This window comes from Synchiropus splendidus, chromosome 4 (assembly GCF_027744825.2).
Source record: "Synchiropus splendidus isolate RoL2022-P1 chromosome 4, RoL_Sspl_1.0, whole genome shotgun sequence".
Lineage (NCBI taxonomy): Eukaryota > Metazoa > Chordata > Actinopteri > Syngnathiformes > Callionymidae > Synchiropus > Synchiropus splendidus.
The window spans coordinates 25,358,718-25,384,983 of record NC_071337.1 but is presented as its reverse complement, the minus strand read 5'-3'; the positions used below and the strand labels follow the sequence as shown (position 1 = coordinate 25,384,983).

The window sequence follows — 26,266 nt, the reverse complement described above, 5'->3', positions numbered from 1 at the left end:
ATTTAATTAATTACAGGATTTTTCTGGCTGTACTGTAAGTCACTTCTGGGTTGGTGGTAATTCAGGTACACGAAGCATAAACAACACACTGAATAGGTCTGCTTTGTCGACATAACGGCAATTCTTGAGGGAGATGACAGCATAACGAACATAACAGGGAGGAGGAATATTAAGCAAGAAACAAGCCTGGTTCTTATTCAAATCAAAAGGAATATAAACGCTGCACAGCGCCATCATGACAACAGTATGTTAAACCAATTCAAAATAAAGACCCCGTTTAACAGCACATTTTCACTCCCATGGAATAATATCTTGATGCGATTTGGAACGTGCACTGCACATGGGATTTGGATAGCATGCCATGTGTGAGACATTCAGAGCTCTGTTCACTATATTGCACTGGATGTCACTTGCTATATAGAGCCCTATATGCCTATATTCCTCCTTACCGACGAAGTTACCGTGACTGAATCGCGTGGATGTTTGAGGTGCTTTATATACCAAGTGACTCATTGTTACACACAGAGTTGAAGGAGCACCACCCCATGACTAACCCCAACCTCCTGTCTTTTACGTGACGCACTGCCTACAGCGTCAGGATGTGCTTCAGTTGGAAGCCCAATGCATTAACATGTAACATAGAACGTATTGTTTTTTCTCAGATTACGCTGCAACACATAAAGAGCATTTTCAGAAATCTCAAATTTTGAAAGAACTTTCTTGTCATTCGGCGTCTAAACAGTAGCAAGGAATGCTTTTCAAAATGTTCCAGCTTTGAACAAATTTGCCATGAACTATGTCTTTTTTTAATTTTTAGAGCTATTGTTTATGAAGCTACTTATACTCTAGTCTCATTTCAGCCTCTGGCTGTCAAGTATATATTTATAATAGTTGCAGGGCTGTCGGTGTGATCGCAGTACTGAACGGCTGCAGCCCCAGCCATTATTTCCCACTCCAATTAGTTCTTGAAGTGTTGTGTGACCTCGAATAACTTTTGCTATAGCTCAACTCTGTCAACCTGAGCTGAAGTCAAATGAGCCTAATTAGCCGGCGTTGTGAAAGGGCTAGGCCTGAATGTTAAAGCTTGGTGTGGAAATGTTTGCCAAGATTTTTTGAAAAATTAATGACCACTTTCAACATCATTTCTTTACTTTCTTACCCGTCCACTTTCCCTATTCTTCACAAACGCTTTATTTTAGCAGCTGAGATGTGATGTGTCTATTAGAGTGGAATTGACCATTTTAAGACCAGATGTTCGAGAAGCATGTTGCATTTGTTGGTTTAGCTACGTTAGCTTTTGATAATACCTGCAACAAATTGATCGGTTAAATCGCTTGTTACACTCTTGGCTATACCGCACATCTCCTCCCAGATTACAGGTCATGTAAAGGAGGGACTGGGTCATGGTGGTTGAGTGTGGTGCATTGTTTTCCTGGGACGCTAACGTAGCACCTGTTGTTGCCGTCAAAATCCAAACAAAAGTGTGAGAATTGTGTGTCAGTCGTTTGCCATCGTTGAATACGATGTTTGGCTTAATTGGGTAGCTACGGCCCGCACATTGCCAAAAGCATCTGGAAGAGGATAAAAGGACAGAGTTTTCACGCAAAAGCTGACTTCTTCTGTGATTTACGAAACAAACCACAAAAAAGTGTGAGGAATGAGGCCCGCACAAGTCTGCGTATCATTTGTTGAAGTATTGACTGGTTATGTCCATATGTATCATCTGGCTTTGAGACAGACCTGTATGTGAGGAAGAGAAGAGATGGACAAGAAGTGAGTTCAACTCTGGAACAGTTACTCCCTCCATTTTCCAGAAATGCAACCTGTTAAGAGCAGCTCTTGTCAGTGCATATTTCAGCACTGTACAGCTTATATTAAAGCAGAGGTTCATGTCGATTCACTGGAGGAGCCAAACTTTTCAAAACAGTCACAAGTGCAAACAAAATTAATATTTGTTCACAGGGCATGAATGGCTGAATCGAATGCGATATCAATCTGCTTGCACTTGTTGGAAGCTATATTTATCTGCAATGAATTCAGAGGTCAAAGATTGAACCAAGTAGACCTTTAAAGATGAAAGAGACTTGCTCAAACTTGCGTAGACTCTCCATTTATCATAGCTTCCTCTGCATCAATATTTTAGCACTGCTATAACCCCACGTGATAGAAAACAGTGTGAACTTTGTGTGTCATGGTCGTGACATACATTGACATACTTAAAATTACTGAACTTACACAACACAACCAGACACCTTTCTCATTGAAAATTGATGCGGACCTGTGTCCTTCCGGATCAAGGAACGCTTTAGTGTGCATGACTCTTTTACATCATTGTGGCGACCCCTGTGGGTAAATTCTTTGTGTTCAATACTTCAATGAGCCTTCAGTACCGACTAATTTCCACATCTTGTCACTGTGCCCCTAACTACTAAAAAACCTTTAGAGTTTAACTGATATTTGGTGGCGCTAGCTGAGCAATGAGTTGAACACACATACTCTGCCTGAATCACAACACCAATCACGTTGCTGATGCTAGGCTAAGGGCCAACGATTCAATCGCACTGGCACCCAGAGGACACACAGGAATTCAGATCCATTACACTCCCAGCCTCATCAAAGAGACTCTGGGATTCGGATGCTAAACCTGCTCCAGATGCTCACTGTTGGATTTCACTAAGATACACTGCAGGGCAAGTGTCACGGGGCCCCCGATGTCTGTGATATGAGCAACAAAACCAGAATCAGCTGGCCTCATTCACGTTGAGCTGGTTGGCGTTGTTAACACAATGGGGCAGGACAAGCGAGCAGATGTGACCGTTAGCTTTCTGGGCCTAAATGTAGACAAATAGGTACAGGTAGCAGATGCAGGCGCAATATGTGACCATGTGTGCCGACAGTAAGTGTCATTGAAAGGTTGTGACCCCGTCACCTTCTTGGTTTCATGTTTCTTGATCTGCAGGTTTGCAAGGTACATGTTACCTAATGTTGGCAAAGAACTTTAAGAACAGAAAGAACATTTAGATACAGCTATAGTAAATCCTCTGAGGCCTCTGAAGTCGATGAAACCTTGAGTCTGTTTGCATTTTGGTCCTTCTCTTCCGTTTCCATGTGTTGGGCACGCTGACATGATGGTCACAAGACAGGTCACATCACAGCCTTAGCTGTTAGTGTGTGTGCCAACAAGTCTCCTCCATGCCATGCCATGCCTCAACACTCAGCTCTTCTTCTTGATATCCACCACTACTTCATTGCGTTTGGCCTGAGATATTCCTGACTCAGTTCAAAGATGTGTTTCCACCATTCGCTGCCAATTCCGCTGTTTGGTCTTCTGTCTTGGCAGTTCCAGTGAAACAAACAAAAAGGTGAAGCAACAGATCTGGACACCTCAACTGGCTAGTTTTATCTACAAATTGCAGAAACTCTCCCTTAAATCCTTTTACCTATCTCCCTGAGAGCCTGCCTGACAAAGACCTTGTGCTTCAGTACATTGGAGATGATACACCGATGAAGGCACTTGTAAAAAACAGAGTAACACTTCCTTGTACATGTCCGAGTGCCATGCGAAATCTCTTTACGGGTGGCATGTCTTCTTCCTGGATCATCCTTGTCAGCCTGTAGTCCCATGTCTGTTTCTACCTCTCCAACTTCAACCTTCAACATTGTGATAACCGAGAGACAAGGTTGTGGATTTCTAGTTAATAGAATTCTAACTCTATGGCTCTTAAAACACAAAATGCTGGACTTCCTGGTCCGCTAGTCCAGTCCTGCTTGATGGTAATGCTCTTCAAACAGTTTTCACTCCAGCTTGTTTCCACTTAAGCTCAAAGCCTCTCAGATCGTCATGCTAAAGGAAGTCATCTCAGCAGACCTTGGTGTATGTTGTGGGTGAAGTTCCCCTTTCAAACTTCCATAATAATTGATCGACTCAAACGTAAGTGAGACTCCTGTTCTAGTGCGTAGATTTGCCTTCATGTTCAGTATAAATGTTGAGGACCACTTGGTGATTCACGCCATCGAAGTAATTAATGGCGTGACTGTTGTAGAAAATCTATTTGCTGCTTGCTCACAGGTGAATCGGTTGCGTTTGAATGTTTCAACAGCAGTTTCAACCTTGCTGATTCTCCTGAAGGTCGTAGCCACACAGTTCGAGACGCACCATAGCCCCCGTCCATCATGCATTCAAACACTTCAAAACGCTTCAAATACTATACTTGCTGCTGATCGGCAACTGAAATAACAGGGTTTCCTCTTTTCCCACTGAAAATGTCCCCGTGGCTCTTCAATAAGGGAGTCATCAATCCAGGCAGGAAACTTGACTGAGGGAGATATTTGCCAAGCAGTGTTTGACATAAATCAAATTACAGCTGATGCTCATAGGAAGCAGAGAAAGGAGTCACCCCCTTGCGTCTGGCCTAAATGGTTCTCCTGCTGGGTTTTCACCAGACAGGGCAGATTTGCATGCTGACTGAGATTGGCCTCACAGGGTTTCTGCTTCACTCTGCAGGGATTATGAACAGATTAATGAAGATGCTAAGTCCCACTCTTCTCTTCTTTCACTTTGTACGTTTGTGTGTGCACACGAACCGAAGCCTTGAGTTCGTCACAGAGTGACTCAGCAGCAACAGCAAGCTCTGATATTGGTGATGTGTAATTTGTTATCATGTGAAGGTCAGACTTTTTTTTTATGGTGGGGGAAAGTAAAACTTCACTTCTAGCCCATTTTTTTCCACTGCTGTCTTAAGTCTTGCTCAAAAGACGTGAAGCCTTTCTTTTGGTTTTATATATTTTGAAAAAAGGTTTCTACTAAACTGTAAACCCCTAACCTTCCTAAATAGTTGTCGGCTGCAAACCAATGAGCGACACACACATTGTTCTTTCAATACTTCCCCTTGCTTTGCATCTCTTCATTCTTACACTTGATTTCTCACTTGGTTCAAGTCTGTTTTTTTTTTCCTCTTGTGCCATCAAGCCCAAAGAAATGAGGCAAAAAAGTTTAAATAATGACAATAGGGAGCTTAAATGGAAAAAAAAATAGATCAAGTGAGGATAATGGGTGACATTATATTAGAAAAAATATTATTATCTTATTTCATTTAAAACACATTGCATTTAAAGATTCTCGGTCTTGTACATTTCATAATATATTATCCATTTTATTATATTTTAAGGGACCAGAAATGCTCATAAAATTATCAATTGAAAATAGTCAATAAAAAAATATAAAATAAAGTTATATTTCATTTGTGTGAACAAACTAAATAAAATTGTCAGAAACAGTCATCACGTTCATAATTTTACTCTGACTCCAGGAGGGTCACATAAATGCAGTCAAAGGGCTCATATTAGTTCCTAGGCTGCCGTTTGTCCATGTCTGATGCAAATGAAGTTTTATTGTATATTTTCATCATAGTTTTATTGTAAAAATGGACAGAAAAAAGTTATCTTCATTCTGCTCCTTTTCTAATCCTGTTGTTATCAGTGAATTGCAATAAAGTTTACATTCTTTTTGGGGGCTTGCTTAGATGAGTGAATAATGGTTTCTGTAAAACACTTTTGGTAATGTGTAAATAGTGCAGTCCATTTTTTTCTTTTTGTTTTTTTTATGCCTCTAGCGTCAACTTAATTACCTCAGTTACCAGACTGATGTAGTTATAGTTTATGATGGTAACTCAAACATAATAATAAGTACAGTAATACAGCAACAAAAATGTCTTAGTCAAACTCATAAGATCAATAAGCATCATTCATAATCCACACTAGCTGGACAAGCTGATGGCAAGTTGATCAAGTCTCCAACACCCTTTTATTGCACGTAAGCAAAAGATCAAGACTCCCTTGCTTGATACGTTGAGCAGCATGCCCATTGTAGATGGAGCCCCAGGCTCTTCCGAAGGTTCTATTCAGATGTTGGTGATTGACAGAAACAATAAATGTGAGAGTTGCAGCCTCTTTACCTGCCTCTTCTATAATCACTCTTCACCTCCTCTTTCTCATCATTGCCATTGTTATTGTGTATTCCCCACTGTGCAATGTCCTTGTGACTGAAGTCATGAACGTTGAAACAAATCCAAGAGCGTCTCTCAGTTTTAACATTCACACAGCACATGCCAGTGTCGACAGGTGATGCCAAGTGGATGAATAGAGAAAATGCTTTGTTGCTCCTTATGCTCATCCTCTTACTGTGTTTCTCTTTTTTTCTCTCTCCCCAGGCTGCTGTTTTGTCACGTTTTATACAAGGAAAGCTGCCCTTGAAGCCCAGAACGCACTGCATAACATAAAGACTTTAACAGGGGTGAGTGTGCATCCTCAAAACTCTGCCTCAGACGCTCTCTTTTAATCGTACATTAACAGCATGCACCCTGAGGCGGCATCAGCCAAACCTGCGCGTGCACATGAGATTTAGCCAGTTGTTGTTTTAGAAGTATAATGGTATTCTAGGATTTGCGGGACTTGTTCCTGGACACCCAAAAGGTTTTTGAAGTTCTTTTGATGGACATTTGGGATGGCAAGTCTTAAAATACTACAGTGACTGGGTGAAGTAGCCAAAGATTGCCCTAAAGACAGAGGCAGTTAAATTATCATTTCAGTGTGTAGATGAGAACATGTGCCCGACGCTTCTCATCAGTTGAGGTGTTGCAATCTGGTCTTAGTATTGCGAATCGTTGCTAGCTTTCAGTTGACATCTGAGAATTTATGAGTATCTATTATTTAGTAGATTTACTATACAACCTGCGGCTAAAGCCAACAGAACAACATTTGTTCATCGTAACAATAAATTCAAATCAGCTTTGTATACAGTTTACGACTGCTGTTTACGGTGTTGACTCGCTTGTTGCAAATTGGAATGCCATGTTTACAAATGGGAATGAAATGTGTATCCCACAGCAAAGCGTTTGTTTGGTTCATCCTGTTTATTGCCTCCTGTTGGACCATTAAAACCTGGCAGCAAGGTTGAGATTCATCCCCTCAGAAGCTTCTTTTGTTAATTTACAGTCATTCCTCTTTTGACCAAATGCTCATCACGTCCACACTTGCTGGAGTGTCCTTATCCAGAATATAAGCACGTCCGTGTGCTAGAGACGGAAAGTGTTGTTGCCCCATGGATTCACAACACAACACGACAAAGCAAAAAGATGCCAAGATGCTGATCACTTGATCTAAACATATAATAAGGAACTAACATTTTGAGACAGAGTTCACAGGCATTTGATAGGCAACTGAAAGATTAAATTATTGGTTGAAAGAGCCAAAGAAAATATTTACAGTGCAACAATAAACACTATGGTAACAATGGCTGTTTGAACTGGATTTCTATGTTTGTATATGTTGCGGACACTTCAAGGACAAGAGGATATGAAATATGTCTTTCCTGTTAAAGTTGCGTTTCGAACACATTGCGTTGTTTAAAAGAGGTTCTTGGATGCAGTAAATGAGGACATGAGAGATTAGGAGGCTACATCGATTTATGGTAAGTGTCAAGAGTGCAGTTATCAAACATTTCGCCTAACATTTTTAGCTTTTTCAAGGAGTTTTGATTTCTTACTGACCATTGTGTGTCGTCAAAAACAGTGTAAGGTAGGTAGGTGGGTAGGTAACAAATATGCTACAGTACCAGACATATAGCATGGATGAAATATCTGTTCTCTCAGACCTGGACGCACACAAATCACAGACAACATAAAGATGACAGACAGGAACAAATAAATAATTAGGTGTACTCTCTATGAGCAGGGACGTGCTCACTCTGTAGGAGTGAAACTGTCCAGTCAAAGTATCTGACTTTTTTAATGTTGAATAGTTTGTTTTCTTTTTGACTGGGTTTCACTGATGACAGTTGCATCTGTGCCTTCACGAAACAAAATACCTTTGCGATCAAATATCTTCCAGGCAGATTCTATCTGCAGAATTATTGTCCTCCTTTGAGGGGCACAAAAAGAAGAAAACGTGATGCCACCCTACCTTAATATCATTACAGCATAATATATAGCATTGAACCTCGACAAACGTGAATAAAATGCTGCCCTGAAATTTGTCAACTATTGGAAGAACTTCTTAATGTGCTTTTCACCTCGTATTTGACATTGTATATGAAGGTGAAAACCGCATTATGAACTTCTTCCAAACAGTAGTTGACAAATTTCAGGGCAGCATTTTATTCACGTTTATCAAAAGGTTCAATGCTATAGTTATGATATTGAGGTAGGGTGATATTGAGGTAGTCGTGGTAGAAACACAGAGAAACTAGGTTCAGAGGCAAATGAAATATGTTGTAATATAAATAATGTAACTGTGTTTGTAATTTTGACATGTTTTTTGCTTCACTGCCATATCTACAAAGAGAAGGTCCTTGATAAATACCAAAGTGGGAACTACATTTTGCATGGGAACCGCGATGGAGACAAGATGCCTGCCGGCAGTGGTTCTTACTTTGAGATGAGGCAAAGAACTCATCCTGCCTCCAGAAGCCACTGGACTCTTTGGACTGGATTAGTTATACCGAGGTTACAGTGAACAGAGATTTTAGTCTGATCCAACCACACAACTTTGGCATGGACAACTTTATTTCTAGACTTGCTGAGAAGAAGAGGTCTCTCCATAACTCTGTCTTGTTTGTTATGAGTCCGTTTGTTGCTGGAACAGCCAGGTTGATGTGTTCTCTTCTGGAGTTGTGTCGACTGGGTGGATAACAATTGCAGCTATATGTGGCTGTTTTCATCCTAATCCAGTGACTTGTTTATTCTGAATCTTTTTTCCGCCGCCCTGACACCCAGGAGAGCAATTGAAGAATTGGGCTGCAGCTTACTCCGACTCCTGCTCCGCTTGCCCTGGGTGGATTTTTAAAGGGGCCCCAGATCCTTTGTGATCTGGCTATCGGCTACTTCCCTGCTGCTCTCTTTGGCTGTGGCAGCTAACTGGAACCTCATCAGTTGAGTGCCTTCGCTCGCTTTCTTCTGTCGGTTGGATCAGCGGATAGCCCTCCTGGGCACGACCGGCAAGATACCATGAATCCCCCCAGAGCCGGATGCAGAATTTGTGTTTGAGCTTGCGCTTCAGAGTCGAGCCTGTTGTTTTTGCACAGAGTCACTGTGTTAATTGCTCGTGGAATAAGTATGTTAAAATGGGACCGCTTTCCTGCGCCATGAGACTTACGCACTTATCCTGTTGTGGAGGTGTGAAATGGCCCCGGGGACGGTGGTGGTGTTGTGGGGGATTACAGAGACATGAAATTGCCTTCTTCTACAGTTTTCATTCTGGTCAACCTGCTTCTTTGTGAGCCTCTTTGTCATGGTGCATTTCTTGGCGATTTAAATATTTTTGGAAGCAGAAAATCTCAAAAACAAATTTTCTACTAGTTTAGGTAAATATATTTGGATATCAAGAAGGAAATCACCAAAGAATATAGTTGTAGTATTTTGATGCCATACATAATCAGCTGCAGGTAAAGATGTTAAGCCTTAAAGTCACAGAGTTACTCTTCCTCAGCCATTTTAGCTCGGTCGACCTCAATGGTTCCAATCAGTTTTTCTCACAAATGGATCCTTTGAGATTTTGTATTAGGGTTGTTATAATAATAAATGTGCAAACTTTATACGCATAAAGATATTCAGTACTCAATATCATTTTCGTTACCACAGCGTTTAAATATTACTTATTAAAACAGCATTGTATCATATTAATTTACATGAAAAGCAGATCCACTTCCACAGGAGCCTTGAGTGGTGACAAAAGTACATGGCTACTTCAGTTCATCCAACATTCTTTGCTGAATAAGATCACATACGCCTTGACAAATGGGGAAAGCACTCACTCCAATGTCAGGATTCAGCAGCTTGTCTGGGATTTTCCTATTTGCTGTGAGACAAAAAATACCCTACTGTGTGTGAGCGCAATGACAGTAACAATCTTCATTCTTGGAAGTTGATGGAGGTTTGCGCTCTCTGGGTGCTTTTCTAGGTCTGACATGCCAACACCCATCTCTTGAGGAACTTTATTTTTGTCCTCACAAGCTCTCTTTTTATTTTGGTGAGTGTTGGGTTGGACAAGAACATTTGTCAGAGAAACTTTTGGTTGATGCATTATAGGTTTGGTAGGACAGAAATGAAACGTAACAATTCTGCTGACAATTGTTTATGCATGCACCCGGTCCCACCATATTTAGAGAATCTGACCATTTCCAACATAAACCAAGTGAATGTCAGTAAGAAAGTGTGGTTGAACAATCGTAGATATTGCAATTTCCTGCACCCCTAACCGTCAAAGTGAAGTTGATGCACTGATTGACAACATGGTGTGTGATCTAATTTCAGTATTGACACTGAAATCTAATATGCAGCCCCTTGAGGAAGACGAATAAATAGAGGACAAACTCAAAATACAAAATCGATTGTGGCTTACTGACAGATCAGTGTGTGCTCGCTGTGATTTCTGCTCTCCAAACGTGTTCTACCGCAGAGCGGCGAAGAGACAGAGGAGGGAAATTATGAGCTAAAAATACTGAGAAAAATGCATGACGAGGGTGATGAATTAATTACCGAACGATGTGAGTGGAGACAAAAGCGGTGCAGGGAGGAAGCGGGCAGATATTGAGAGAGGTGAGTCAAGGTGATCGGCAGATGGACGGAAAAAAGGTGGAGTAGAGCACTCGAGCACGCTTGAGGGCAAGGCAATAAACGGGTCACAGTTAAAAACCAATACCTGCTTATTAACTTCCTCACTCTACTGGCTTGTAAAAGCTGGCGGAACAATGTTTGTATTGGCTCACATCCCCTCCCTCGCTCCGTCTCCGCTTCGTACAGGAGGACCTAACAGCCATAGATAGAATCGGAGTGGAAAGCTGGGCTGTGGCCAAATTGTCGAAAACCATATTGGCAGCCATGTTGGGCAGAAAGAGTAGAGCAGCTGTGATTGTTTAGTCTGGAATAAAGCGAGTGGCCCATGCCTTTCTCTGAGGAATCTCTTGGTGTATACTTGAGAGAAACGCAGCACTTGTGACGAGAGAAAAAGCATCGAGGCTCAGGTTTTCTTGCAGGTGACACACCGGAGGAAACAGACAACAAAAGGCCGCTCTGCTTTCTGTTTCTCCGGCAGCATCTCCGTCTTTTCCCCCCGCACACGTCTCTGCTGAACATTTGTCAGTGATCTGACAGTGCGTGTTTACCAAATGCATGCATATCTGATGTGATGTATGCAGAAAGTGAATATTTATGTCAGCTCTCAACTTGTCTGTTGAAACTACGCAAAGAAACACTTCTTGTAGGGCCCAATAAAGAAACCTTTTTTTTGCCTTCTCACTATTGATTCTAGTATAGCGGTACAGCGAGAGTGTTGCAGGTTCCCCTGGAGGTCACTCCTGTAACCTCCAGTAAAGAGTTGGATAGGTGACTCCTAAGTTGTCTGTTGCTGTTGCGTGTGTGACTTATTTGTTTTCCCTTGTGATTTGTCCAGAGTGCTTCCTACCTCTCGCCCTAAGTAGCTCTTCTTCAGCCTGTAATGGGAATAAGAGCTTGGTAATTCATATAAATAAAACTGGACACTAGTACAATTTAGCAAATTTTATATTTCATAATGTTTTTTTCATTACCTTTACTCGTAATACAATTCATAAATGGCAACATGACAGCTTTGTGAATAGAATAGAAATATTAAGTAAAAATGTATGTAGAAATATGTCAATTCTTTGTTTATTGTAAAATGCTCTTTTGAAATTTTATATTTGAATTTTAATCACTCAAAATGTGGTGTGAAAAGTATGTGTCCTTTGTTGTGTCCTTTGTGAAGTGTTCCCATACTTCACAAAGGACACATACTTTTTACACCACATTTTGAGTGATTAAAATTCAAATATAAAATTTCAGAAGAGCATTTTTTTATTTAGACCAGTCTAAATGGAATCAACCCAAATTCTTTAAATCAAACATGTTTATGAGGCTCACATCCATTCTCTCTCTTGTGCTGTGGAGAATGAGCACGTGTTCCTCTGCTGCCTGGAGCGCTGAGTGTTCATGTCTGCGGCTCTAATGGCACTAGTTTGTTACCAGCTGTGACTTCGTGTGGCTGCTGTTGTTTTCACCTTGCGAGTCTGCATGTGTGTTATCTTGGCAAAATGTGCTTCTTCAGACTCCTACTGTCATGGGAACTACCGTTGAGGCAAGTCTGAGTTCCTCAGTTGGTCGGCGTGCGCCCGGAGGACAGATTGTTACCTCAGCCGAAGCGTTTTTCACAGGAGTGAGTCCGAGACCAGGACACACGCCTGGAATTGTAAATATGGCCGTTATTCAACTTACTTTTGTACCTGCAGACATGGGACAAGACTCCCAGCGTGATAGCTTTTTACTATTCTGTTGCCGGTTCTTGGGAGAAACCTAACAGAACAATTTTGAAACAAACTTGTTGGCCTGTTGACTGAGCTATTGTTGACAAAGAACGACTTGTCCTGTCACATGCACAGACGGTGCAGAATGGTATCCATTTTGTCTAGGACCAATCGTGGCTGCAGCAGCTATAGCCGAGCGTCTGGTCCTCTCTTTCTTCTCGTCTCTGCCTCAACACTGCAGTAGAAGCAAACAGGCAATTAAGCCAACAGACCTGCATCGCCTGCAAAAAGTAATGGTGAAAATTCACCGGCGAAAAAAAATATTCATCTGGTCTCATAAATCATTGAGTACAAGTTGGTCAATAACCAACTTGGAATTTGCTTCTTTCTTTGATGTTTCCTTTGATGGGAAGCAAGTGTTGCCTCGGTAAGTTTTATGTTGACTCTGTGATCAATGTTTTACTCGTGTAAGTAAGTCGTAATTATGATTGACAGCGTCTCCAAGCAAAAGTGACCTCATATTCAGACGTCTTTATGCCCTCCAACCATAACACATTTATCATCAAAAACCATGCTTGACACCCCTGCGGTGGTTTGGAAGCTGTAAGACGTGACCCCCGCTGAACAGTCTGATCCACTCCCCTGTGCAACTCCAGAAGCACACACCTCAGAGAACTCCCAAGTAGTTTATTACATTACATTTTTTTCCTCTCTGCCCAAATTTTTTTAAATATATTTTTCCCTGATAGCCACCCACGCGGAGACACACACACACTCGCACACACTCACAACAAGACAAGTTAAAGGCTGTCAGCCTCGCTGTCAGACAAGGTTGTTTGAGATTTTCCACTAAATTGAACTCTTTCATTAGTGGCTGACAGATGTCTAAAGGCCCGTTGTCTCCATCCTTTTCTCCCGCCGACGATGCCGACCGCCCCGCAGCCACTTTTTGTCGTTTGAAGGAAGGGAGGAGTGAAAGGGAAATGATGAAGGAATGGTTGAGAGCTAATCGAGGATGCGTCCTCTAGTGTGCCCTCCAGCTTTTTCTCTTCCCTTCATCTCTCTGTTTACTTCTCGTTCTATGTTCTACAGATCTTCTCGGGCTCAAGCTACAATTATTTTCAGAGTGGCTTTGATACAAACTCCTCTTTGAATCACAAAACTAGTTAGTTTGAATTTTCTAGTGGACATTCACACATTGTTTGGGAAGGGAGAGCGGCAAACAATGAAAGAATGAGATGTACCTTCAATACATCTGCTCCTATTATAATGCTTCTTTCTGTTCCGGGGTTGGAGCTTATCCAAGCTACACAGGGTAATTGGCATGTTAGGTTGCCAAACCAATGTAGGGGGTGCATTGGCGCTTGGATACACTCTCAATCTCACAGATAATTTAGTGTCACCAGTTGACCTCTGCTTGTTTGGGGACTGTGAGAGGTAACCAGAGTGCCCGGAGGAAACCTCAGCAGGTGGGCTAGATGAGTAGAATCTACTAATGTAAGGAAGCTGTATTTTCGCAATCGCAAATGTCCTTTGGCATGTGCGCTGTTATCTCTGCAGATGAATTCTTAGCTTAGGTCCCATGACTGCTTTTAGTGTTTTATTTGTGTCTTTCATTCCATTATCTCACTTACATGCTTGAATGCAAATCTCTTCCCAAAGAATGTCGGGAGTCAAGCTCATGTGGTGCACTGAGATGAGGTGCAGCCCACAAACTGAAGCAGGACAAAAGCACCAAATATTTGACAATGTGACATTGAGTTGAGTTGCACGATGTGGCAAGAAAAAGATCTTTTTTCAAATAGTTCGGTAATTTACGAAATGCTAGTTTCTTGAAGCAATTTCAATTCCCTGTATTTGTGAGCTGAGAACTGTGAGCTCAGTCCTGTGACAACAAAATACACATGCTATATTTTGTACAGGATATTTTCCAGTCATGGCCGTCATCAGTCAGATTCAAATCACAGCAACCTCTGGAGGTTTGAGATGGTAGGCGTGTCCCAGTCTCTGGTGAGTCCATACGTACTTAAGAAACAGGGTAACGGCTGATAATCGAGGTCCACCAGATATATATACACCAATTATTAATTATGGTTGTATAATCACTCAGCCCTACATTCAGTCATATTATTTTTAGTTTTAAAATACAATGCCAGTAAATACATTTTGCCTCACCTTCGCCTTGAATGGTTATTCCAGTTTTCATGACTGTTTACTGAAGACTTTCAGCTAGTTATGAATGAATACATATAGAACTATGTAGGGAACAAAAAAAATGTGAGATTACTTAAAAAATGTTTTGTATTTTAGAGATTCTTCCTAATGACATTTATGAATGACCTCGGAATGGACAAGGAGTGAAGCACTGCTGCCCTTAACAATGAAAGCAGAGAGAAAATAACGTTTAAAAAAGCTTTACAAAGTAGACGTTGCAGATGTTGTAACCCATAATAAACCCCAAACTGAACTTATTCCTTGTTTGTAATCAATTTTTGCAGAATGTAGATTCATTGTTGCACTCAAAAACCTCTCTTTCCTGCTGAATCTCTTCATCTTTCTTCTTTTTTTTTATCTCCTTGCGAAAGAGGATGAAAAGCCCTTTGATTCACAGTTTCTCTCAAGGATATTTTATTCACAGCGAGGTGATGATGAGGAGGGGAGAATAAGAAGAGAGACAGAGGAGAGAGTGGTGCAGGCGAGGCGGGTGGGGCTTCAGACGTGAGCCTCCTCGTCCTCCATGTGGGCGGATCAGAGCGTTTGTTGAGCGCCAAGCTTGATAAGAAGCGCGGGGCTCATTAAAAACTACCGTCGAACAGAGACCCCACACACACACACAGACACACACACGCACGCACAGGTCTCCACCTCCCTTACCTTTCTACTGGTGAGATAATTAGTGACGCTCGGCTGCCAGAATGCAAGTTTGTGTGTATCCCCGCACATGAAAGCCGCTCATCAAAGCCAGTGTGATCTCCAGCAAGGTTAAGGTTTAAAAGGAGACATTTATAATCCACAGACAGAAGCCATCTCATCGGTCGTTTCTTATTTGGGGTTGTCCGACAGAGCCGGCGACGAATGTAAGCGGTAATGGCCAATAACATTCTCAATGACGTGAGAAATTGTATTCTTTCATTCTAAAGAGCCTGACGGCCTTTGAAGGCAGCTTGAGTGCACACTGTGAGTCTCAGCAGCCGTCTGATTTTATCATCCGAGAAACAGCCGAGCCTTCTTAAAGTAAACTGTTGCTTTCAGCAGATCATTTCGAGCAAGTGAGGAAAGTAATGGTCAGTGTCCAAGTACGATTACAATTGTCCTCAGTTCATTGAAACATATAGCGATAGGGTTTTTATCAGGCTCGGCTCTCGATGTTAGCTGGTCGCCTAAGTGACAGAACGTGAATGGGCTTTAGTATTGTCATAATGATGCCCGATTTTTGTTTTTGTTTCCCTGCCCCCTCCGTCCCCACAGTCTTTGTAACATTGGCTGAATGGGGGATTCATTGTCTGGACTTTCTGTCTGAAGGAACATACTTTGTGACAAAAAAAAATCTTCCAGATGCAATGATTCATATTGTATCTTAACAGTGATGCATTTTCAAACCGATGTGGAACACCCCACATTCTTGCTGACGCAAAAACCCCTTCTCCATGTTGACAACATATATGTGCGTGCTGTCCTCTAACACTCACAGCCATAGCAAGAAAGCTGGTCAAAAGCACTACTTCAAAATGATTCTAAGCCTCTGATGCTCCTCAAACTCGACCACACGCCTGCATGGCAGAATGACATGTGACCATATTTTGCTAACATCACAAAGCTGAAGGAGCTTAACAGGTTGCATGGTGTCTCATTTAAACCATTATTTACTCTCAAAGAATTCCAGGTCAAAGTTGACCTCATTGTTTAGTAGCTCCAAAATCTGAAAAGCGAAGAATGACTGTTATGGAGAAAGCTGAGTTAACGGATGTTAAAGATTTGTCTGGCAATTCCTCAATACTAATATAAAAACAGTTCATCACAAATCTAGTCATATAATCCTTGCAATTATTTTAATTCATTCTGGAAGCTTATTTGCGCTAAATTCTCTGGTTGTCTGCAAATTACTCTCAAAACTACATGTAAGATTGTGATAACAATAATGATTTTATAATTAGAGGAAACGTGATGTTGTGTTTTTGCCATGTTGCCGACACCTACATGAACCTCAACTTTTTCAAGACCAGAGTTTGGCTGTGATAGTCATTCTCTTAAAGTAGACAATTTGTACATGTGGTTATCAATAATGGAAAGCCGCACTTCTCAAGTTTTACAATGGTAACTGTGCATTTTTCGTATGTTTAGCCACTTATGTGTTGGTAGCTTGTTGAAAATAACATTTTATGTGATGCACTGCAGACATTGATGATTGTACGGCGCTAAGAGGTTGCTACGGCGCGAAAGTGGCTGATGTCCTTTCACTAGCATGTCTGTCACAAAAGTAAACATGGAAGGTTTGTGGTCCAAAGTATCGCATTGTCATGCAATAAGGATGATCAGTACACAGCAAAGCAGATCAATCTGCGATGTTGAGGAGACGACTCTTCCCTCTGTCAACTCACACGTCACTACCAGTTCTGATAACAGTTATTTCTCTTTCCAGCTAAAGTTGTACTGACAAGTGGATCCTTGCCCTGCGGCTACAAAGAATACAAAATCGGTAGAAGAGCATACAATATGCTTCCGTTCAGCTCTGTAGCTCGGGTAACGTGCACGCGTTTGGAAGTGCGCTATATTCCAAGTGTTTGGTGGAGGTTCAGCGAGGGCAGTAATTCCTCACAGTACTTGTCAGTCAATATGTGTTGTTTGTTCAGGTGCAGGACCATTACACATATCACTGCGCGATCACAATAGCTCTCCACACAGCCCCTCAGAGGCGGACAAGTCGACTGGCAGGGAACAGAGATGAAGTAACTCCCACCGACTGATAGACCGGCTGATTTACGCTGGTTTCTGAAAGCCGCCCTGTAACCACCCGGGAAGTGCTCGCAGGTATTGCGCAACCCCAAAACAGCAGCCGTTTAGGACGTTCAATTTATCATGTACTAAGCTGTGTGTCATCAAACATTCATGTGTTATAGCCTGGAGGAGATTATGCAACAGGCTGAAAAGGTTAGACCTCGGACAAGTGCTTTTTAAAAGTGGAAGACCGCTATTAAAGCAGTTTTATGTGTGAGTGAGCGAGTGTGTGTGCGCGCCTTCCCCGTCTTCAGATCTCCACGTTGATGGTTTAAGAGCAGAAAAACAGCTATAGCTCATTCATTGCAAACACCACGCTCATGTACACACAGTGCCATTCCCACAGCGGTGTCATTACAGAGGCTCATTATCGAAATCAATTCAATTAAAGGCTGTAATTGCTGTAGTGAAACCCAAATGCTATCGCAAACAGGGCTGAAGCCTCATCGATGCGCGAGCGTGCGTGTGGGCTCTTATTCAACGACAGAAATATGAACGGCGTGGCTCAAGTGAACTCCGCTGACCCTCTCTGTACATTTAGGGTTATTGATTTTTCCGGCGGCGGGAGTTAAGCAGGGGGACTGTAACTATGTTAAACAGTTGGTGTGGAGACGCAGCACAGCATAGCTAATGCCGAATCCTTCAATCATTCTTGTCGCACACTCACTCACGCGCGCGTGCGCACGCCGGGTTAATTGTTTACGGAGCTAAATGAAGTGAGGATAATGCAGGCTAACTGTGCACTAAGCACAGCTAAGACGATGGATAATGTAAAGGGCAATTGGATCCAAAGACAATTGTTTACCAAGTAAGTAGAGTCACTCTTTATTTGCATCAAGGTGTGGCGTGACTAGAGGAAGCAGAAGAACAGTAAAGGTGACTATGCTTGTCCAGACAGTATGTGTGGCTCTGCAGCAAAAAAGTCCACAATTTGGACCTAGTTCTATTCTTTCAAACCTTTGTGTGAATGGGTCCTAAAATTGTTGCCAGGTGCCTGTGTATGTTTGGGTGGTTGTCCTTGTGATGAATATGGGATGGTATCTGGCCAGGACCGTCCTCAGAGTGGACGCAAAGTAAGTGGCAGACAAACAAAAAACAGGGCTAAGAATGCTATTTTTCAAAGGCGGTACATGATGTACCCACTCCAGTGACATTTTTCCTGGTTTGGTAATTTGGGAATTTAATGGAGTACTCTGAGGATCTTTGCAAGCTCTCAGTCCTCCCATTCAAGTTTCAGTTTACAGAATGAGTTGTTCATTTGAAGAACTGAGGACCGAGAACATTGATGAGAAACGATAAAGATAAATAAAAGAATATTCCAGTGGAACTAACATCCAGATAAATAGTGGACATGGAATGATGCAAAAAAATCGTGAAGGTACTCTTTTCTTATTTGTCAGCCATGGCCTGAGCTGAATAAAAGCGCTGGGGGTGAAAATCTTTGCGTAAGGGGTCAAAATCGCTAGATCCGATATTTCTACTACACTGCTCAAGTGCTGCATTCTGATTTCAGTTTGAAGAGGGGTGGATAATGCCGATATTTGATCAGGTTGACGTTTATGTACACACCTGATCTGACTGTATCTCCGTGTCTTTAGGTTTAGTGCTGTGTCACCGTGAATATTTACTCAACTTGGCTGGACTGCTACAGTCAAAGTCTTAACAAATACGAGTTGTCCGTCTCTGAAGCAGTACCTGCTTCAGAGCCTGCGGCTTCAGCTACAGTGTTCCCTCGCAATATTGCGCTTCACCTCCCGCAGCTTCAGTGTATTGCGGGTTTTTACAGGGATGCCAACTCTAACGCAACTGAGGCATCCTCCTGAGCCGCAGATGTCTAGTCTAAGTTGAGACCAAAATTCCCACATGGATAATCGGTCTATATTCTAAAATCTAGATGATAGAACTTCATCCAAAATTAAATATTAAATAAAAAAAAAACTACTATAAGTTGATAAAATGAGGGACAAATGAAAACATTTTTAACAGTGAATGATCAATGAGCAGACTGATCGACAGCCAGTATAAACAACTTTCATTTTTTTCTGTAAGGAATAAACAAACGCACTGTTTGTAAAAATAATAATGTGTATTAATAAATGGGGGAATATGGTATTCTTCAATGGGTGGTGATGCATGACAGCTGACTGTTAGGTGGAACATTAGGTGGAAATCTTTTCTTTTACATTTCCATCTATTTTGACAAGTTGTTTTGGTTCCGATCGAACATATGATGCGTGAAAGTGCCATGGATCTTTTTTTCTAGTTTGTCATGTAAACAGGAAGATTTTACCCTTGATCAAAATCCTTTCATTCAAATGGTTGAAGAGGTGCTCATGTAGCCATAGCTAGATTGAGACTCTCACTCAAATGGCTTTGGCCTTCACATGAGACAGGCGAGCAGGAGGACAAAGGGTTGTGTTCCTGGAAGCAGACAATCCCGAAATGCTTAAAGGTTCATGTTGGGCAGCAAGCATGAGTCGTTGTCCTGCAACTACCCAGCCTCAAAATAACCAGCAATACATTACGTACAATTTGATTTTGAGGCTACAGTAGCTTTCCAACACTGCCTTAACCCTACTGTTGCCTGGTAAACATCACTGCAGATTCTAAAACTGCAACCAGGGCTCTACTTTTAGTAGTTGTCTCACTCTGTCAAATTTAACCTGTGGTTGCCATATTGAGAAATATCTTTCAGTCACCTGAGAGGTTTGATATTTATTCTACTTTCAGGAAAGTTCAAATTGAAATGGTGTAGATCCCCCTGTCTGCTGCGCCACGCACAGCATTCAAATATGATCGGAACAATTCATTGAGACATTTCACATCATCCATCCTGTTGATTCTTTTTTCACCAACGGCAGCATGACCTTTGTGGCATCTTTTCATTTCAAGCTCCGACAGTGAATACTTCCCGAACTGATTCACTTGAAGCTTTGATTACTCCCAATGTCACTCCGCACGATTAAATTCAGCATGAAGCGAACGCCGTGGATTTAAATAATTTAATTCGGGGCCTGACATGGGTGGCAAAGTGGCGTCGTGGTAATCAGATGGTTACCAGTTTGATCCTCTTGAGACTGTGTCCTTGAGGTGACACTGAACCCCGAATTGCTTTGATGAGCAGGTTCCGTGATAAGGTCCTTATCATAGTGAGGGATTTAAATAATACACTCTACAGGACATATATTGTCGGGCTGGGGTGGCCATTTCATATCCCATGAGCCGTCGGGACGTCTGGGGGTTCTGTGCAATATGAGGTTCCCACATTCTTTGTCTTACAATGAGCTTTATGATTCTAAGGGGTCTTCTTTTTTTATATACAGTATATACATATGCTCACCTGCATGGTGGTGGTCCATGTCTGGAGGTCATATGTCTGCACTTTCAGCGTGAGCGTGTGTGTTGGAGGTCAATCATATGGTGTCGGTCAGTGAAACCGAACCCTGACTGTGAGGACCATCTGCCTGAATTTGGCCCAGCAGCATCCAGTCACACCTTCAGACAGAGGGGCGGAGAAATGTTGTGCTCCAGTTTTTCCTCATGGACGCTGTTTTCAGTTTAATAGATTTTATGCCACAAAGGCAAAATAAGTTAAATGTATGTTATATTCTCTGCTATAATATTGTTTCACTTGTAACTCGTGTTTACAAAACAGCTATTATGAATAGGCACGCATTGCTTATCAATGAAACAATTTACTCTGCACTAATTTCTGTTTTATATTCTGATATTTATTATGTTTGCTTTTTAAACCATACCGCCAAAATGATGTTCTCATTTTTTTGTGTCAGGTTGCATCATTTTTAAATTACTTTTCTTTAACAACATATCATTTTTTCCCCATATAAAAAATAATATAGCAGTTATAGTGGTGTTATGTCTATTTGCATCAGGACATGTTTTTGGTGGCTTATTAATTTTGTTTCCTCACATTTACTCATGTTTGGTGTTCTAAATAGATTGTTCAGATCCTCCCAACAAGAATTCCAGGTTGTCATATTTTTATTTGAATAATTTAATCTCCTTGTTCTTTTTTTCACTTGCATTCTCTGTTTTAATCCTGGTGTGATTTTTATTTTTATTTTTTTTTAGCCCTCCAATGCCTTTGCTTAACCAGATCCAAAATTCCAAAGAAACTGTTTAGACGTCGCTGTGACTTTACTGCGATACCCCTAAGCTTCCCCACAATTCCTTTCAATGACACCACAAGTCACTGCAGCACAGAGTTATAGGAGCTTACAGTTTGCTGCACTAAACTTGTCCAGTTTCAAGTGAGGTTGTGTCAGAGCATCTATAAAGAGTCTTTAAAGTTGCCAACAGGTGGCTCGGGTCACACATGCTGCGCTTGTACTCCTCCTGTTCCCTTCTTGAACTCCAAGTTAGTCCCCTTGGCTCTGAGACAAGCCACCCTTTGACCTTTTAAGCACCCACACATTCCTGGAAGATGTCAGAGTGCCAAAGCAGGATATAATGTTAACCCTGGAGCGGGTGGCGGTTAATGTTAAGAAAGTGTAGAATTTCCTGCACAAAATGTTCCGGGGGAGACAATTTCACAGTGAGCTGAGCAGGCGAGATTCCCACCAGTGCTGGTCGTGAGTGTGTGTACATGATATAAAGATGAAATAGCTTAGGGGTGAAGAAAGAGGTTGTCGAGTGACATCTTATCAGTGCGTTCGACAGATAAACACCTCGTCATGGTTTGCCAGGAGAGGAGTGAACACCGGGATGCAGGGTAATGAAAGCTTTACAACCGTCTCAGAGGTGGTGAATTGTACACCCTTTTTTTCATTGTGAATAAACAAATTCAGGAGAAAAAAATGTTCGGCTAGACCCTCTGAATGGTGGGCACTACGTGGGCAGTCTGTTATAATATTGATGAGGCTTGTACTCGACGCCTTGCATGTGGTCAGAGGTCCAGCTCAGTCATCAGTAACAGAGCCAGCCCTGGCTGCTTCGCACTCACTTATTTAAAGTCCTTGTTAAACCTGAGCCTCTTCAACTGACGACTGAAAACTGAACTCTGCTGGATGCTGAAGTTTCACCCAATTGGATTTGGGTTAACCCTTTATTGACCATCCTGTTGACAGCTGCAAAATGACCACCACTCCTCAGAGCAGAAAATGAGACCTTTCCAGTGATGTATGGCACGCAAATGCTTGCTCATGGAAAAGAAGAGGAGAGTGAGCGAGACAAGTATGGAGCAAATTGTAGGGATAGAAAATAATTGTGATTTTACTTGACTTAGGTGGCTAAGTGACTAGGGTTGTTTCATTTTCTTTTGAAGCAAGTCTCACAACCGTCCTGCGGCAGTTGGTGCCAGAGAGACCACCTTAGGTTGCTCAATACTTCAGCTCCACGCCGGTGAAAAAGCATTGAGCTTATTAAATGGCTCAAAAACTGAATAACAAAAGGGCAAAAGTAATAGTTTAAAATAGGGATGCACCGAATATATTCAGCCAAATAGTGTAAATAAAGCGACATATGATTTTGGTGGTGAAGAGTCATGGATGTCAAATTTTCGCCTCCAATTTTAAATACTAAAATGCACCACAGAGATGAAAAGAGCCTGTGCGAGACAGTAATGAAATTCTGGCAACCCATTCCATTGTCTGGGAAGCACTGTTGAAGGAATCTGGCAACACAAACCTCCACTTCAGATGTGGCAGCACTGACTCCGCAGCTGGCTGCCCGGTCGGCTGGTGACCGAACAGGAGCGGTTCAACAAGTTGAAATGATTTTTGACTTTCCAACCCGTGTATCACATGTTTCCAAATTTATTTCATAATTTCTTTGTTGTCCATGGTGTCAGGTATCAAGCAGAGATGGTTCTGACATGGCGATGCTTCAGTGCTAAGTGACATTCGAAGACTGGTTTTCAGATATGTTATATTTTATATATGAGAATGGAATTGCAGTCCGCGATCAGTGTTCAACCAATCTATCTGTAGCCTTCTGTTTACATTATTGACCTATTGTATAGTGAACATTTTTATGTTTTTATTTATTATTATCATTATTATGTGTCAAGCAAAGTCTGATACCTTTTTAAAAAATGTAAAAATATTCATTCATCCAAACATTTACTTTCTTAACATTTCTCATTCATTTACGCAATATCTTTTACAAATAATAATAACAATAACTACATAAAAATTTCAGTATTATTTGGTATTCTGGCAAGTATTTAAAGTTTTATTCAGCTTCGGCCACAAATTTTCATTTCGGGGCATCCCTATTTTAAAGTGTGCTTATTCATGTCATTTTTAGTTGTAACAATATCCTAAATTTCAAAAATCAAGTTGCAAGGGTTGTTACGCTGCACAGAAATGTGGAGAGATGGGACAGGGTTGCTCACTCAGCACGTTTTTTGAACAATGAATGGAGAAAGTTGTGGGGGGAAACACCACGAAGAGCGCACCTGAGCGTTGAGGCGTTCTCCAGCAGCTACACTACAGTAGCTGGCAACTCATTACTAGGAGAGAGAGTGGTGACTTCCAGTTAAGCACATTAATATGTAAATGAAATGTTAATCGATTTTCAAAGGTGTGCATTTATCATGTATTTTACTGTGCGCGCTGTGCGACTCAGTCAATCAGGACCCAAGTATGCAATTTGTAATAAGGCAATTCAAGTGCTCCGAAAATGATTAAAAACAAATGGCGACACTTTAGTTGGAGTGCACGGTGGATGCCGTACAAGCGGATAATAAAAGCTCTCGAAACGCAGGCAAACTTTAGCCAGAGATTAATCATCATTGTTCCATTTAACTTTGTGTCATTAGCTGTTCGGCTTTTCAAATTGTTTTCTCATTAATTATCATTATGCAGATACTCAAGTGGTTTGTCACACCACCGCCCCGTTGAATGAAAAAAAATACTTTATCTGGTTTGAAGACGCGACAAGAAAACGGGCTTTCATGTGAGAAACAAAACAGGAAGTTGTTAACCTGCGTGCTCTGTAAACAGCTGTACTTGTAAAGTTAAATGCCAGCGCAGCGTCGTACCGGCTGCACACATGTTGTCAGGTTTTTAGTTTCTCCCCGCGCTTTATGAGCCTGAGCGTGGCGAGGACTTAGTGGTTTTGTTGTGCCCCTGCTGAGCGCATAATGAATGGCAGGCTGTGGATTCAGGCCTGCCAGGCAAGAAGAAACGGTGCTGTGGAATGGTGGGATGGCGAAGGAGAGTTTTGGCTTTGTGGGTCTCGGCGGGAGCTCACGAGATCAAACGCGTCGACAGCACCGTCGCTCCCACAGGCGTCCAGAGGAGACAGACCTAAGAAGGGGGATGCCTGCGAACCAGACAGTGGTGGTTCTCGCCTGCGTGTGTGTGTGTGGCTGTGTTTTTCAGCAGTGAATGGCGGCGTCTTGGTGGATGCTGTCAAGACCTTTTTTGTTGTTGTTTTGTTTGGGGCTTTTTGTCGTCAAAGGACTGACTCTGAGACAGATTAACTGAGAAGTGACATGATGTGACTGGCTGGTTCTCCTTGACGGGTCTTCTTCCCTGTCTGACGCGTGCACGTATACACCATCAAACACGTCAGCTCATCCGTGACCCAACCGTTTTAGACCCAGACTGGGGCCTCCAGGGTCAGTGACTGTCACCGCATGAACATCCATCTGTTATCTTTTTATTTTTGTTACTACGAGTCAGTTCATACCCAGGACTCATTTTAGTTTACTACCATATATGACGTAATACAACAGTGGCAGTGCTGTTGACTCAAATATCGTAATCTAGAGGAAATTAAAATGGCATTTTCAGAGAATTCGATCACCTCTGCCCTCTCACCAGCTGACTGCCTCGTTCAAAGTCCAAAGTGTGACCGCATCAAAGGGGGGGGGCAACAGTGGGTCTGCTCCAGAATGCACCTGCACTGGCTTCTCTCTTAACTTCATTTTGGCCACTTCATTTTGCTCTGTCACTATCCAAAGCTCATGGCTGTTGGTCAGAGCAGGAAAGTAGATTGACCTTGGTGGAAGTGTGTGTAGCTGTGCCAGCGCAGCTGCTTGAGCAGCAAATGTAAAGCTTCCTAAAGACTGCGCCGTCGTAAAATATATTGGAGGCTGCTAAACAAATTGGATAAGGTCCACAAAGCAGTCGGCTTTGGCAATTATTTTCTTTTTTTCCAGTGAGAAACTGTTAGTTAGTTGGGGCCCATGACCCAAAATGGGCTTTAAATTCCGGACAATAGGACTCGAGCCACTGAGAAATTGGGTATTGTTAAGTAACCGATGCACGTCAGAGTTTTCAGATTAGAAAGCGACAAGCGAGGGATAAATATTGAGACGGTGTGAACTTAGAGTGCTGTGATGACAAACTCCAGCTCTGTGAGGTAAATTCGACACAATAATTTGGCTCAGCCGGGTGTTCTGTGATTCACTGGCAGAGCCTGAGTCTTCCACCTCTGCTAAACCACTTAGTCGTGAAAGAGGAACACTCACAGCCGCATTGGCAACAATAGGCTTCATCACTATTATGTGTTCACAGTCATCTCCTTTGTCTGTTATATTGATTTTTGGGAGTTTATTTTCTTGAGGCAGTATTTTCAGAGTCAAATCCCGTCACTCCTCCCCTCTCATAAGTTGGCTGCCCCCTTCAGGCTTGAGTTGGAATTCAAATTTGGGCAGGGCAGCTGAGGTTCCCATCTGGAGTGTGTGAGCATATATATATGTGTGTGTGTGTGAGGACTTCTGGGGCAGGTTTGGTTAAAGAAAATAAAAAAGGGAATGATAAGGAAGAGAGCAGAAGTGAGAGAGCGGGGAAAAAGGTTAGAGATAGAATTGGAAGATCAAAGCCTTCTGTCACGGCACGACTGAGCCCAGGGGCATTATGGGTAAGACGGGGCGCACTCACACTCACTCGGAGACACACACACACACCGACCCTCTCGGCTGGTATTTGACTCTGAGTGTGATTGATACAGGGCTAGATTTGGAGAATCACTGTCATTCGTCTTCCT

General features: G+C 42.0%; 1 protein-coding gene across 8 annotated transcripts in view; it reads left to right on the top strand.

Annotated features, from left to right (window-relative positions):
• Positions 1–26,266, top strand: part of celf2 (cugbp, Elav-like family member 2) — a 205,354-nt gene that overhangs the window by 125,859 nt on the left and 53,229 nt on the right. For all 8 annotated transcript variants that reach the window (XM_053861712.1, XM_053861711.1, XM_053861709.1 and 5 more), the window contains one exon: positions 6,210–6,292. In XM_053861712.1, the coding sequence (XP_053717687.1) occupies positions 6,210–6,292 (83 nt within the window). The remainder of the gene's footprint in view (positions 1–6,209; positions 6,293–26,266) is intronic.